Consider the following 14,958-nt stretch of genomic DNA (forward strand, 5'->3'; position numbering starts at 1 on the left):
AACATAAATAATCAATACACTAATTTCAAATTTATGAAGATTAACTCATTTGAATCTTGTCTTATTGCTTTCCAATATTGTATTGAAAATTAGCAGTGTGTCGCAGTTGAATGGACAGTGTGCAGGCTAAGTGATGCACGATATGGCTATAAATTTATTGTGTGGCAGTGACGAGTATCTGGGCATTCCTGTATATGTGCACCAACGTCAACATTCAGCCAACATCTTTCACTAGATATCAGTAACACTATTTCGCTTCCCACTTACAAGAACGACGATGTTGTCGCCTCCTAGTCCTACTCCTAGTCCCTCGCACAACAACAGCATTGTAGCGCCGTATATTGTTTCTCAAGGATAACAACATATATCCAGGAAAAGAGTACTAGCAGTAGCAACAGCATCACCAGCAGCAAGGCTCTCTTTATCGACCCTGCAAGATTCAAGGCCGCGCGTTGCTCTCTTTGAACCCCACCACCCCTCGCCCACCCCGAACTCCCCACCCCCTCCACCCATCAGTACCCATCACAGCCGAACTTCTAGCCCGAAGATTCTTCAAGTTTATTAGAACGTAACGAATATTCTTGAAAAAAAAGGCTCGATATATCTTTGAACCTTATGAATATAATAGGTATTTTTTACTGCAATTATGATTAACGAAATTGCGAAAACCCAACGACGAAATTATTAGGAAAGGTTCGAAAGAATTCCAGGCTATAGAATTGCGCACTCAGGTTGAACATCTCCAAAAATAAGTCAGAGGAAGATTACATTGAAAGAGTGACGAATTAGAATGAAAAAGCGTTAATAATTTTTTTGGTGGCAACAAATTTATAGGAATTTCACAGTTTGATCACTGCCGTTACAGATATTAATTATCTCGTATGTTTTAGCTGAATGTAAAAAATGTAACTCAGTACTCATTGCAGTGAGTGACAGAGAGAGCGCATTTTCTCGTCGACGAAATCTTGAAATCACGGACAGACGGACAGACAGACAGACATGAAGAGCCCAATAGTGCATTTTTTCCATTAATGAGAAAATGCGCTAAAAACTAAGGCTAAGAATTTACCTTTCCTATTAAACTGAAACAAGTAATCTTGAATTTAATTTTGAAACGATCTCCTCATTCACTGATTTTTGGCAACAGCAACTAATATTTCTTTTTGAAATTGAAATACTTTCAAACTTTTATATTTCATAAATCAGCTTTTGTTGCCAGATAGTTCACATAAATACTCGCTTGCTGTCATCACCGGAAGCTCCCGGAAACGAAATGCTAAATCTTTCGAACCCTGACAACCTCGGAGTCTTACTTCATTGATTTCTTATACACATCATACCTGTGTAATTTCAATTTCTTTCTCTCATTAAAAAAATGCAATTAAAACATGTAGTTACGCAATATTCTGGATTTTCCGCTACTTACCGTTTCACATTGTACCGAAAAATGTTAAAATAATCTCTAAATTAAGAGTTATTTCAGCCAAGTGTCGTAAATAAGTACGGATATATTTTAACTCGAAAACAGTAAAAATTATGTATAAAATAAGTTGAACTGTTTCAAATTTGAAGACTACAGATAAACTATGTTGCTCTCTTTGTAGTAGTGCGGTGGTGTAGGTGGAGCTGGAGGGGCTGTCACACTCCATGAATGTATGGAGGTGGAGGTACACTGAAGACCAGACCACAGGCTCACAGCAGCTCTCAATTCAGTTTGCGTGGAGTTGTGATGAGGAGTGGTGTGGCGTTCTCGTCTCCTGATCGATACAAGGTAAACGACTCATTGCTGGAGCCAATAATTGCCTTCCTGAGGACTAGCAGTTATTCCTGAATAGGTTGAGTACAATTTTTATTCTGATCGTGTTGTTGTTCTATTGTTAGAGAGGCATTTCTAAGCGATTATTTCATAACTACAAATTAACTATCCCGTTGTTCGGATTTCAACTTCAAAACATAATTTGGAAATTCATTTCACTTGGTATCCGCATTTAAGGGATAACGTAAATCTGTTTGTGCAAGAGAGAAAGAGTTAATTAAATAATGGTTTCAATATCCGTAGATTTATTTATAGGATATGGACGTTGATATTAACTCCACGTGCATGCCATTCAGTTTCAACGCATTATGTATCATAATGTTATGGAATTAGTGACTTTTTATAGTATAATACTAAATTTTATTTGTACTCTCCGCATGCAACAAACTTCAGATGCAAAGCTTAATAGGCGCTCGATGCGTTAATAACTCTGTCCTGACATTCAAGTTAAATAATTCATTTAATACTCCAGATAAATGATGAATGCAAATTTCCTAAAGCATTATTCACAACCTCGTTATTACAGAAACATTTATGGTTGTCAAGATAAAATTTTAACACTTTTTATTTGTCACTAGCTGTTTACGACAGTACATGGTTAATCATTTATAATAACAAAACACTTAAAAAGCTAATAAACAATCGGAACATTTTTTTTAGAATATCCGGCAAATTTTCAAATCCCTCTTTGCATTATCTCATTATTGCAATAGTTTAATTATATTTTCGCTTAAGTTTACGTATCTTATAAAAATTGCCTTGATTTCATCAAGATACGTGAAAAGTATTACAATAGGAGTTCAACTATATCCCCAATAAAATCGCTTTCAGCTACGCAAACCACGTATAATAACTGCATTCCTTTAATTAATGAAGTTATTACACGATAGAGGCAAGTTATCCTCCATTTTACCATACACTCAGAAAAGATGAGGGGGTTATGTTGTCCCAATAGTGGCGCAGGTTTCGCTCTTTGTGCTGGAACGCTCTTTTGCCGGAAACACTTGGTCAGAATGACACACACATTGGGATATTCGTGCACTGATATTAGGACCAAGTCTCACTCGTTTCTTTGAGTGTATTCTCACGAGCTAGGGTCAGGTAGAGTAAGGGGTTCGACCCTCATCCAACCTCTTACCAAAACTTGAGGGCTCTTAATCTCAGGTTACTGCCGTGTTGCTCTAGCGAGCGCAGCAGTGCAGCTTGGCAGGAAAAACTTGATCTTTTGCTCAGAATTCCTAGAACTATGGCCGTTGTGTTAAGCTTTCCGTTGCGTATTTTTTATTTGATTTTTGGAAATTGAATTAGTAATTATTATTTATCAACGTTTATTTGAATGAATTTGAATTTAGCATATTATAAGTTCGGAAGTTCGGAAAACTAAAAACAAGTTGACAATATGGGGTGTAAAAGTATTAAATTTATGTTTTATAGTAAGCTTAATTGAATCGTTTTAGAAACATTTCCTTCACATCAAGCGTTGGCTCATCACTAATGACGCTACAATAAATTGGAGCATTCCTAATTAATCTAAAACCTTATTTTAAATTAGGCTTCAGAGGCTATCTATTTATCTATCGTAAGCCATTTATCGACGTAAAAATGTTCACATAGACAGATATTGTCAATATTTATCAAGAGCAACATTTCTCTTTAGCGAACAGTGAGCCCTGAAGATGTCGCTTCGTAGGTCCGCAAAGTCGGCTGCATAATTTATCATCGACACAAACTTGAAAGCCTGGAAACTTTTGCAGGACAAGAAAAATGAGACTCGGTTATTTCGTTTCTTGATCTTCGCAGGACACGAGACGTTGCCATCAAATCGCGAGCCAAGCGGGCATTTCGTATGAAAAGAATTGGATTATGGCGAGTCGCATTACCGTTCATCTTCATAACTGTCTTGTAGGAGTACTCGAAAAAATTCCTACAAATGGTTCGGAAGAAGTCCTTATTGTATGAAATTTTTATAAAAGCTTAAAAGCAGTTTGACAATTAGGTTACGATTAAGTGCAGCGCTACAGCTCCCAAGCCTATAAAATAACAGCGAGCACAATCATACATATTTATTTTCTTTCGTGATTATGTTAGAAAATGTCGTTTACAGTCAAATTTTTCGGAGCTCATGCTCAGAGCAACTCTTTCATTCCGCCAATTTCTTTTACAATACAGGAAAGCAAGGAGGGCACGACAGGAAGACGCTTTAAATCTCAATGAGATGACAGAAAGTAATTTTTGTAAAACAAAAAATGTTAGATTCTTTTCCATACGCCACATCGAAATCCTAGTGATTTAGATGATCTAGAGATAGAATATTTTTCTGTAAAAATTTTTGTTGGAGTTGCATCCATTTCTTACCCGTCTGGTTAGAAGAAGTTTAATATCACTTGGGTAAACTACGACATAGATAAATTGACTGTACCAGCAACGAAAATATCACCACAAAATTCAAAATTTTCTACAACAGCCTTGAAACCAGCATTAATACCGACACACTGCCTCACATGTAATCACCATCAATAACCCTATACCAGTGTCAACAATATCTAAGTGGTTGAACACTACGACCGATTACAACACGTAAACGCTCCGTTATCTGACTATAAACACTTACGGACAAAATCGGCATTTTCACGGTCGCCATCTAGTCAAAGATATAATTTTGATACGCGTGACTCTCCGCCTGCACGCAAATATAACGAACTAAATGCATATTATAAAATTCTAAAATAATTTCATCGATTAAAATTAGAATTTATAAAATCTATGAGAAAAATTATTTTAAATCTAGAATCTCAACTCCTCGACCGAACGCGAGCAAATGCTTCTGGAAACCGCTAATGCCCAAGCTACAGTTCTAAATTGAATAATATTGCCTTGCAAATCCTCAGCCAACTCTTCCAACGACACGTGTTGCTGAAAGCTGCATCTCTCTCCAGGCCAGCGGAAATCACTTTCAGTTCTCGCTATGAAAGCTTGTTTGGACGATTCATCGTCGCCCTCCAATTAATCAACGCCCGCTCCAGGCTTACCATTGGTCGACGTTTTCCGTGACGTCAGGCTTCTGACCAATCACAATTCATCTTCTATCAACAACTTGAGCATTTGGGATATGCGTGTTTTGGGAGATTATAGGATTTCAGGCTAAAATTTTTTATGTTCTAAGGGGGGTAGACAACTTATCGTTACTAGGGCAATAAAACTTTGCCAGGTAATTATTGTCCGTAATTACAGACGTGAAAACCCAGTATAGGACCGCCATAAAAAAGGCAAGGATCATTAAAATATTCAAGAATGTAGCATCTTTCAATGTGTGTTCTATTTTCACAATATATGAATAATTCAGAAGGAAGGCCATTAATATTACAAATGATATACCTAATTTTCTTCAATTAAAAATTTGTAACGCCATAACTAACTTCAGAAGTGGGCATAAGCATTGCCCAAGTTCTATGGCACAAACGCATAACTCATAATTGTTTAAATTTTAAGCTTACATGCAGCTAGCAATCGCTTAGATAGTGGAAAGTAATTTAGCGAGCTTCTATCGAGTCATTAATGAAAGTACTGTGCCTAACGGCCACGGCCGACAATTTTCTTGCGAGGTTCGGCTTTCGGTATCAAAGTTTAAATGCCTCATGTGGCTCCGATACAGAAAATCCGTGTTCCCAATTTGCTGCTGATAGAATCGAGAAAGAAAATTAATGTGAGCAACAAAAGAAATTGCTTAAGCATCGGAAAACCCTTCAACCTTTGGAAAGGCTCGGATTAAAAAAAAAATCCCAAGCATCGGGAACAAAATCTATTGAAAAAACCTTCGGCATTGGGAAAAGCTCCGAGTTTGAAAAAAAAATCCCCGGCATCGGGAACAAAATCCTTTAACCCTGTCACCTCCTCCTTATATAGTCCCGGGGAAGCCTGCTTATCTTGATCTCATTTTAATGACCCAGTAGGAAGTCGATGGCTTTGAAGAACCATCGGTCAATAGCTTAATTGTATTCACTGGAAGTTCGTTTCCAGTTCGTTGGACTTTATTTTCAGTCAGACATTCACGATCGACAGTCGCGCCTGCTTTTCACTTCGCGTATAGTAGATTTCATTTTTGTCATCTTGGAATTATCTTGTGATAGAATATGGCTATATGGTATTTTTTACCGTATTTTTTATAGTTGGTTTGAAGGCTTGCATGTGGTAACAAAAGCACCCACCAGCCTGATCTCATTTTAAATCATGATTAAATTTAATGGTGAGTTTTTATCTTATTACTCTTTCTTAATTCCTCCAAAAATGTTATTCATTGATTATTTAATTAATTTATTTTTTCGTCCGATAGTAATCACGGTAACCATGTTGACTGCTTGACAACTCCAAATGAATGCCAAGTAACGTTTTCGTTTTTTGTTGCCTTTACGATAACAACCATAGTTGTTGTCGCCTGTTTGTCACCAACCGTCATCATTTTCGCATATTAGTCACCAACAATGGTCATTTTCGTCTGTCATTAACCACAGTCATTATCACCTGTTTCACAACATCTATTTGGAGTTGGCTTTCTTAGTTCAGATAGTACGATAGCAACTTGGTAGGAAAATGACTAACTTTGGTACGAATTACAGTAAAATTTCCAAGCAGAAAGAGGCTGAGTCTTTGTGAAAAGTAATTCATAGCTTGAGAAAGTGACTCACGCCTGGTATATTAGAGCAAGAGTTTCGCACAACATTATAATCATCAGAAAATTAACTTGGTACGGTTTACATTTTTCTGTGAATTTGCTCGATTACTTGTCTTGTTATTTTTGCTGTATCTATTCAAAGGATTTTTTCCTGTTCTCAGCAAACCATTGCTACTGAAAAATTGAGGATGAGAATACTTTTTCAACTAATTTGAATTTTTTTACTTTTTAGTTGAAAAATGAAGAGATTATAGTTGAGACCTTAGATCGTTCTCATGAATGTTAGAACATGGAATTTCTGTCTGTGGCAGTCTGGTTGAGTATTGATTGCTCTATTTGTAGCATTGGTGCTTCATTTGATGAGTAACGACCGTGACGTTGTTGGTTATTGTTTCCATACAATTATAATAAACTCGGAATGTTGAATTTGTCCGCATTAATCAAATTTAAAACACTTCTGTTGGCTAGCAATGTACGTACGACATGTAGGCAGTGTTTCGATTATCTTACCTCTGGCACTCCTCAGGTGCTTCAATCCATAGCATACGATTACTCATGTGACTTTCTCAGCTCACCACGTCAGTTTTTAATCCCAGTTCGTTTAGTTTTTTCCTAAACATTTTATTTGAAAATGGAATCTTGGTGAAGTTGTCTCAAAGTCTCGACTACTTAGACGTGCCTCGTTTTTTATAGCCTTGTAAACTCCAAATCAATGCTCAGATAGGCAGATATTCTATTTTTGAAATAAATATCATTCTGTTAAAGTCACGCGTGATATTTTGCTGTCGTTTATAAGGCGTTATGTCCGGTAAAACAAGACGGTGTGGCCAAGCTCTAAAACTCCACGGACTTTGCTCATTCAATGTCGACGATGGCGCGTCTTGCACCGGTCGCTCCTACGTTGCTGAGAAAATGCGCTCTCTCCGTAAAATTTATGTGCCTGCAGAGAAGGCTACTAATGGCACCCATGGGAGAGGTTACGCTGGCTTACACTTATCCCTAAATGATCCTTCTTACTTTGAATATTAACATCTGATGCATCGTCTAGGAGTCATGCTCGTATATCAAAATCATTTAAAAAATGGCTATCCTTATTTAGATGCCTATTGTCACTGTAATTCTTTATTAATGCATCAAATTTCATTTTTTAGTTTTGTATGCAAACATTACCGGCCAATGTAAACTTGAGAAAACAAATACATTAATGTTAGCAATTTTCGTTAATTTATTGATGTCCTAGGCTTTTCTATATTGGATCAGATGCTTCAATTGATTTATTAACCCTACTTGTTCTAATGAAATTCCCTCTTAATTTGGATCGAAGTCGCAATATAACTTGGGAAAAAGCCCAGTCAAGAAGTATTCCGTCAAGAATTTTTAAATTTTGCACTGACTTGAATTTACGATTCTAAATTTAGTAGACTCTGAATTTGCGATTTTACGAAAATTCCCGCATGCAATCATCATTACTATTCAAAATCTGTGTTTACAACCTGCAAACCATCTTTTCTCGTATTCAACGCTTCATCCATTACCAAATATCAATTACTTACGCGAGTTATAAGTTCGTTGCTCTAACTTTCCTTTTTATTTCAATTGCTTTATAATTTCTACCGGGAAATACCACGAAGCTAATTGCAATTATCGTCTCAAGCAAACTTTCTGAAATAATTTTTCTGAGAATTGATGGATTTCAGAGCTCGGGATATGGGATCGACATACCTCACAGCAGCGCACGTTGGGATGAAACGACAATTTTTGTGGAGTTATGACAGGAAGTAAACCTCGAGAAATTCCACCCGTGGATACAAAGACACACTCTTACCTTTAGAAATTGAAAGACAATATGCATAAAACTCTTGAAAATTGGTCACATACCTGCATCAAACAAATTTATAATAAAAGTATCATTCTGGACAAACATGAGCAATTGCAGGAGAAAATTCTTGCGTCTGACCTGTCCAATGTCAGGGACATATTATCGTTCTAATTTATTTTTTGCGTTCATACCGAACACCATCACTCACTATCTATTTAAATCACCACTCTATTTCTACGTACATGAAATTTTAAATGATCATCTATCTATTTCCATTTTAATCAATCAAAATCACTATTCTCTTTACCCTACCTGGCCTTCCCTCACCCATGTAGCGACGAGCGTGTCTGGTTAGGTGCAGCGCTCCGTAACAATATCGTCTTGGACTTTACTGATGCTCTAAGTCAGTAGCGATGTCTCTTGCCCCATTAAACGGACCTCTAAACGGAACCTGCCGCGCCCGTTAGACAAGCCTGTTACCCCGACAACCTTCGTTGCCGTTAGACATTACAGGAAATTTGTTTGCGCTCCGCTTCGGATCTGAATAACAGGAAGACTTTGAGCTCAGATTCCAGGAGATGTTCTAGAAAACAGTTTGGTTTTGACCTATAAATAAACAGGTAGTAGACAATAGCGAAGGAATTATATAGCTTTGAGTGCATTTGCTTTTGGATTAAAGATTTTATCAGTGAAGTTGCTCCACCATCAGTTATATGGTTGAGTTGAGTGTCAAAGTTTAACTGTATAGTTAAGATAAGAATTCTTTTATTCTATAATCATCTAAAAACGGATTGAAGAGTAATTTTAAATTTAGGATAATTAACACTTGATGAATAAAATGATGTTTCAAATGAAGTCAAATCAGAATTATCATAATAAGTTAGTCCGATAAAGTGATTGAATGAAAATTCCATCTGCATTCGGAGGGATCTCTAGCTTTATTTACAAGCCTTTTTAGGTCTAGAATGAAATATTCCGACAATATTTTTTACTGTCATCTCTACTGGGAATTATAATCTCCATCGAAATATGTATAACCACCCCACCAATTCGGCTAAATTCGGTGCTATGCCACATGGTTTTTTCGATGAAAAAATACTATCCACAAGGTCAATAATCATACGAAAAATTAAAATAAAATCAGCAAATAAGGCTTATCAAGTCGTTCTTTAATATTAATGTAAACTTGCTTGAAATCAAACAATATCGATCGATATAGCATCGATGTATAATTAAACTCGTTTTTGCCTTTCAAAGGCGAATTCCTGTATAGAATAAACTGTATATAGTTAAAATGCTAACTTATTGATTCTGAATTCCCATCGCAAAAACAATGTCTTAATAAAATTACCTGCTCATTTGGAATAAAAACGAATCTTATTCTACTTATTTCATGATCCTATTGAACATTCATTCCACTCAGCCACTCAATTCGCTGCCATTTTAATCAGCGTTCGAGTTTGAAGTTCAAGCTGCAAGTTTAATGCGGTTTCATTAGGTGATATCGCGGCTTTAAAAGTGAGGTCATTTCAAACACTTTTGTTCTCCATATCGAGGCCACGTTGAAAATGGCAAGTGGAATCCAGGCTAGGAGGATATACGAATCTAGGGTGGCTTCAGAAAATTCTAAGACAAATCTGCTGCATACCTTTGAGCAATTAAAAGGCACTTTCTGGGTGGCTTGAGAACATTTAAACAAAAGATTTGATCCAAGAGGCATTGAGAAATGTTCTTACCTCGATTTCAGTGTGACAGCGTTGAAAGTAAACGCTCTCTTATATCTGCGAACTCAACAATTAGAGTCGTCACAAATGAATCCGAACATTTAAACTGCGAACCTGAACATTTTGAAATGGATTTTGCCAAGATAGGTTACAAGAGAAGAAATAAATTCTTCATTGTATGTGGAATAATAGAGACTGAAAGCGCTGAATCGTATGTCATTCAACACTTTCTACAGCAGACAAAATCGAAGTAAATATTAATGAAAATCCGTATTGAATCCATTTACCAGTTTGAACTAATAATCTAAAATTTCCATTGATGCTGGTACTCTAAGAACTTTCTAAGATACAGTTTAATAAATGTACGCTATAAGAGTATATATTATGTATAATAATATAAGGGCCTTGTAATAGTCGTATAAAACCTCAATGTACGAGTTATGTATATGGTTATACATAAAGCCATTTGTAAAAAATGAAGCTAACTCTGAATGCCAAGCAGTGGCCTCCAAGAAAGGGATTTAAGGTTCCAATTTCCTCACGTTACGGCTTTCTGCCATTCTCATTCTGGCTTTCATTTATTTTAGGAACAGAAACATCCGTTGTTTGGAAATCTAAATGGCAGAATTATTTCAGTGAAATTCATAGCCAAAAGTTCGTTTCTTTAGCTTTTTACTCCTACGTTGGACCTAAAGATGGCGTTTTGGTAATTTTTACCACATATAACCATCCATTTTTATTCTACAGAGATATGAAAAATTCAAATATTTGACGCAAAAAAGTAAAAAGTTTAATTACTTTTATCTATGCTCAGAATATAGATAGAGTAAGTGAAAATACTCGATAATTCTGAGAATCTTTTTTCACTCGTAAATAAATACAAAATTTTCGTCATGAATTTAATTTTTGATAAACTTTATTGAGAAAGATGAAACTTTATCTTCATTTCAATAAATCAAACATGAACTTGACTTCTGAAAATTCAGAAAAAAGGCCATCAGGAACAGTGACCTCAGCGAAAGTGACATCTCTGGACAACACAACAGAATTAACTATGTTCATAGCTGGCACTGGTCCAAACCACAATAGCCCTCGAAAATGAAACAGTAAAACCGAGTGGGCTGTTTATAAAAATAAAAGCTCTGGTAATTTTTTGTCACAGTGGGCTCTTTTCAGTAGGAATGTGGCCGAATCCACGTACCACCGAAAATGTGCTGTAATTATTTTCAAATTTAAACTGAACTTCAAATTGAAATTTTTAATTTTAAACGAGTGAACATTGCTTGTCAAGCTTATCGATCCGTACAGTTAATGTGGAAAAGCGTAGAAAATATCTCAAATTAACGTACAGTTAAAAGTGGTTGCACTTAAGATTTTGCAGAATATTCCATGGTAAATTCCACTCGAAGCGTTTCATTTTTAATATTTTTATTGTCATTCTATTTTTTGATCATAAGATTTTTCTTCATTTTCGTCAAAAAATCAGGACCACTTTCACACCAGGCTGAGACACCCTGCGCCTCCTTTTCAATATCTATTCTGCATGCTATCGACATCCCAGCTTGAAATACGATCTCTTTTGCTCGTGGCGGACTTTCCTTTCTTTGGCGCTGTAGTAATGGGCGGCATTAGAATTCAAATAGACCTGCTCAGCATTCTTCGTGCGAATTAAGTGCAACGACTTAGGCTTCGTGCATGCCGATGAGCAGCAGCCTGCAGTCGTATAAAACCAAAGCGGATGCTTCCTAACTTTTCAAACTCGCAACTTTAGTTAAAAAGTAGCGTAATGTTACTTACTTCAGTTCAATCACGCAGCACGTGATTGGGTTGCCTTCAAGTGCCTTGTAATACAACCAGCTGCATTTAAAGATCTCGATTAAGTATGAAAATTTAGAAGGTTTAATAGTCGGGAAGTACATACTTTTAAAAAAAAATATTAATCTTGACACACAATCAACGTTACCGATCGAACTGTTAACAACTGTTGATCGTGAATTATTCCCTTTAAAATATTGTATCCATGTCAACCTCCTTGAATCTCAACTCAATTAACCTTTTTACCCTTGGAAAAATTAATACGACTCGACTGAGGTTGTTTTTTTTACCTGCGATGAATATAATTATTCTTAGAAATAAAGGGCTAGTCGCTTATTTACGCAGGCCATCAATAACGTTCTAATTGGCGAGATTCGAGTATTTATGTATGATTTTCAATAATAAATATACTCCTTTAGGTACTTACTTTATATAGGTAAGTACCTAAAATAAATAATAAAGTAAGTACCTAAGAATAATAAAGTAAGTACCTAAATATAGGTACTTACTTTATTATTCTGCCCTTTGTCTGTAAATTTAGGTTTTTAACTTCTGTGTGTGTGTTTTTTTTTATTAACTCCAAACCAATTTTCTGCATTTATCTGTGTTCTAGATTTATCGAACTGACGATGGAGCTGGTCTCCGAAACGTTTTCAAAAGAGATATGCTAAATTTTTGTGGTGTTTTCTTCGCTTTTAAATTTCTAGTAAATATACTCTGTGCAGGCAAGCGTTGTGAAGGCGCCATGGTTCATCTCGTGAGCCATTCGATTTTAGAGGCAATTAATGGATTAAATTAATTGGTCACGTGCCATACAGAGTTGGGCGCGTGCCCCCTCGTGAGCAAGCAGCGTTCTGTACACTATATCAAATAAGCAAACGCACGTTGGCAACTAGCAGAGTTTAAGTAAATAAATAGGTATGTAAAAAACAATCATTCATGGGAATAACTTACCAATTTCAGTTTAGTATTTTAGTCAATGAAATAATAATTACCATTATTTAAAATAATATTCGTTTAAAAATTACTTTTTGAAGACGACACTTCTAAAGAATCCAGTGTCTTAGATGTTACACATGTACCGTACAATGAATTTGAAATTTTATTTTCAATTATCAGAAAAAATAATTTTCGAACTTTTTTTAATATATAAAAATTTCGTAAAGTTTCAAAATTATTTATTCCATCAACTGATTCATGCATTGTCTCTGACTTTATGCAATTGTGCAAAATTTCAGGTCGATTGTATAGGTAGAAGTGTGTCAAATGTGGATTATAAGATTTGTAGCAGGCAAAATTATTTTTAATTTTTATTCTGTCAATTGATTTATGCATTATCTCCAACTTTACGCAAGGGTGCTAAATTTTAGATCGATTGGACAGGTGGAAGTGTCTCAAATATTGATTATAAGATTTGTAGCAGACAGACAAACAAACAAACAAACAATCAACAAGAAGTGAAGTTTAAAGTGAAGTGTTGTCAAAACTCTAGGGATTAGTTTTGAAATAATTTTATACTTTGATTCGATCATAATTTTTAGCAACAATGTGCTCAAGTCTTTTGAATGGCCCATTACAATATTCATATTGATTATTATTGTCTCCATGGCAACAACACGATATATCTGGAATTCACTTCCATTTTGCCACAGTTTATTTTCTATGAGCATTAAATCTGTTACGGCTGCGAAACCTGGTCCAGAAATCCAGGATTGCCGTCTAAGTGAAGAGTTTTCTCCGGACAGCGAGATCCTATTATCGCATTTGAGGCTTGGGAACTTGATAGCTTGTCTGTAATTAAGCTCTTACTCTGGAGTGAACTTGGGATTCTTTCTGGGTCTGCTAAAGAACCGAGACCTCGAAAACCTGCCTGCGACACCCTCAAAACCCGATGGGGTTTACGATAATGTCTCTCGCAGTCTTTGCGGGTTTTATAAAATCGTAACGTGCAGCCACTGCCGTCCTACGCTGATGGAATTCTGCTTGAGATTTTATCTGGCTTCGGAGGCAGTAAGGCATACTTTTTTAAAATTTCCTTGAATTTTTGTTGATGTTGAAAATTACTTACTCCCTAAAAGTAATACATGGAAGTTCATTGAAATTAAGTAGATGTGTGGTCTACCATATTATTGATGTGATGAGTAGTCATGATATATGTGGTCATTTTAAGCGTCAGGGAGCATTTATAGACTTGGTAAATCAGAGTAAATGTGAAAACATGCGCATTTTTCACTGTGCGAAATGTTTTCTTCTCCAAATTATTTGATTGCATATCTTCCCTCGAAGCACAAATTCTATCAGGAGCTCAAGACTCTTTTCACTTCGAAATTTCTGCAAAATTCAGAATTTTGAGAGTCGGCCGTTGACACATCAGTTTTTTTCGGGAGATACAATTTTTGCGAAAGAAACGCGTTTTTCATGCACGCCGTGCATCTTCGAGTTTCCTCCAGCCTCTTGGCTTCTCTTGGAAAGTCTTGGGAAATAAACCGCCTTACTTTAATATCCGCGCAACATGCAAAGTGGGCGTCCGAGACCGTAGGGCTGGTCGAGTTCTACGCTGATAACGCCAGCACTAAACGATGGAGCCCAGGGGGCGCTGTCGTAGACGAAGGACTCTACTTATGCTGAGGGGAGAGTCTCGAAAAGATGATCATGAAATACTTACTAGGGGTTTTCACCATTAAACATCAGTTTGCAATTTTAATAAAGCTACTTATTAAGCATAACATTGATAAACCGTTTTCCCAACATGGATACAAATAGTTTAGTACTGTATTTTCTAGGAAGTCCATTAATTGAAGAGCTTGTATAAAAAACAAAATGCACACCAGGTAGTATTCTAATAAAAAATTAGAAGAGACGGCCAGAGCTGCAGGAGCTGCAAATTCCGATTCGACGGGAAGTTCAGAATGTTGTATTTATCCTGACGATTCAGAAATGTTGACTCGTTTATTGGATTAAACGCATGCATGTTCGTAGAAACAACCATAGTCGCATATTTTTCAGAAAATGTGAGTGGATTTTGAACTATTCAATTTGGAAAATATCCTGAACGATTGATAATGTAACACGTTATGTGTAGTAACGAACTCACACAACAACCAGAAATAACAAA

At 36.1% G+C, this 14,958-nt stretch overlaps 1 protein-coding gene across 1 annotated transcript in view; it reads left to right on the plus strand.

Annotated features, from left to right (window-relative positions):
- The first annotated feature begins 1,651 nt into the window (after window positions 1–1,651).
- LOC108668908 (tetraspanin-7) overlaps window positions 1,652–14,958 on the plus strand; it is a 30,548-nt gene continuing 17,241 nt past the window's right edge. The window contains exon 1 of the mRNA XM_018156166.2: window positions 1,652–1,771. Within this exon, the coding sequence (XP_018011655.1) occupies window positions 1,652–1,771 (120 nt within the window). The remainder of the gene's footprint in view (window positions 1,772–14,958) is intronic.

Source organism: Hyalella azteca, unplaced genomic scaffold, assembly GCF_000764305.2.
Source record: "Hyalella azteca isolate HAZT.00-mixed unplaced genomic scaffold, Hazt_2.0.2 contig5386, whole genome shotgun sequence".
Lineage (NCBI taxonomy): Eukaryota > Metazoa > Arthropoda > Malacostraca > Amphipoda > Hyalellidae > Hyalella > Hyalella azteca.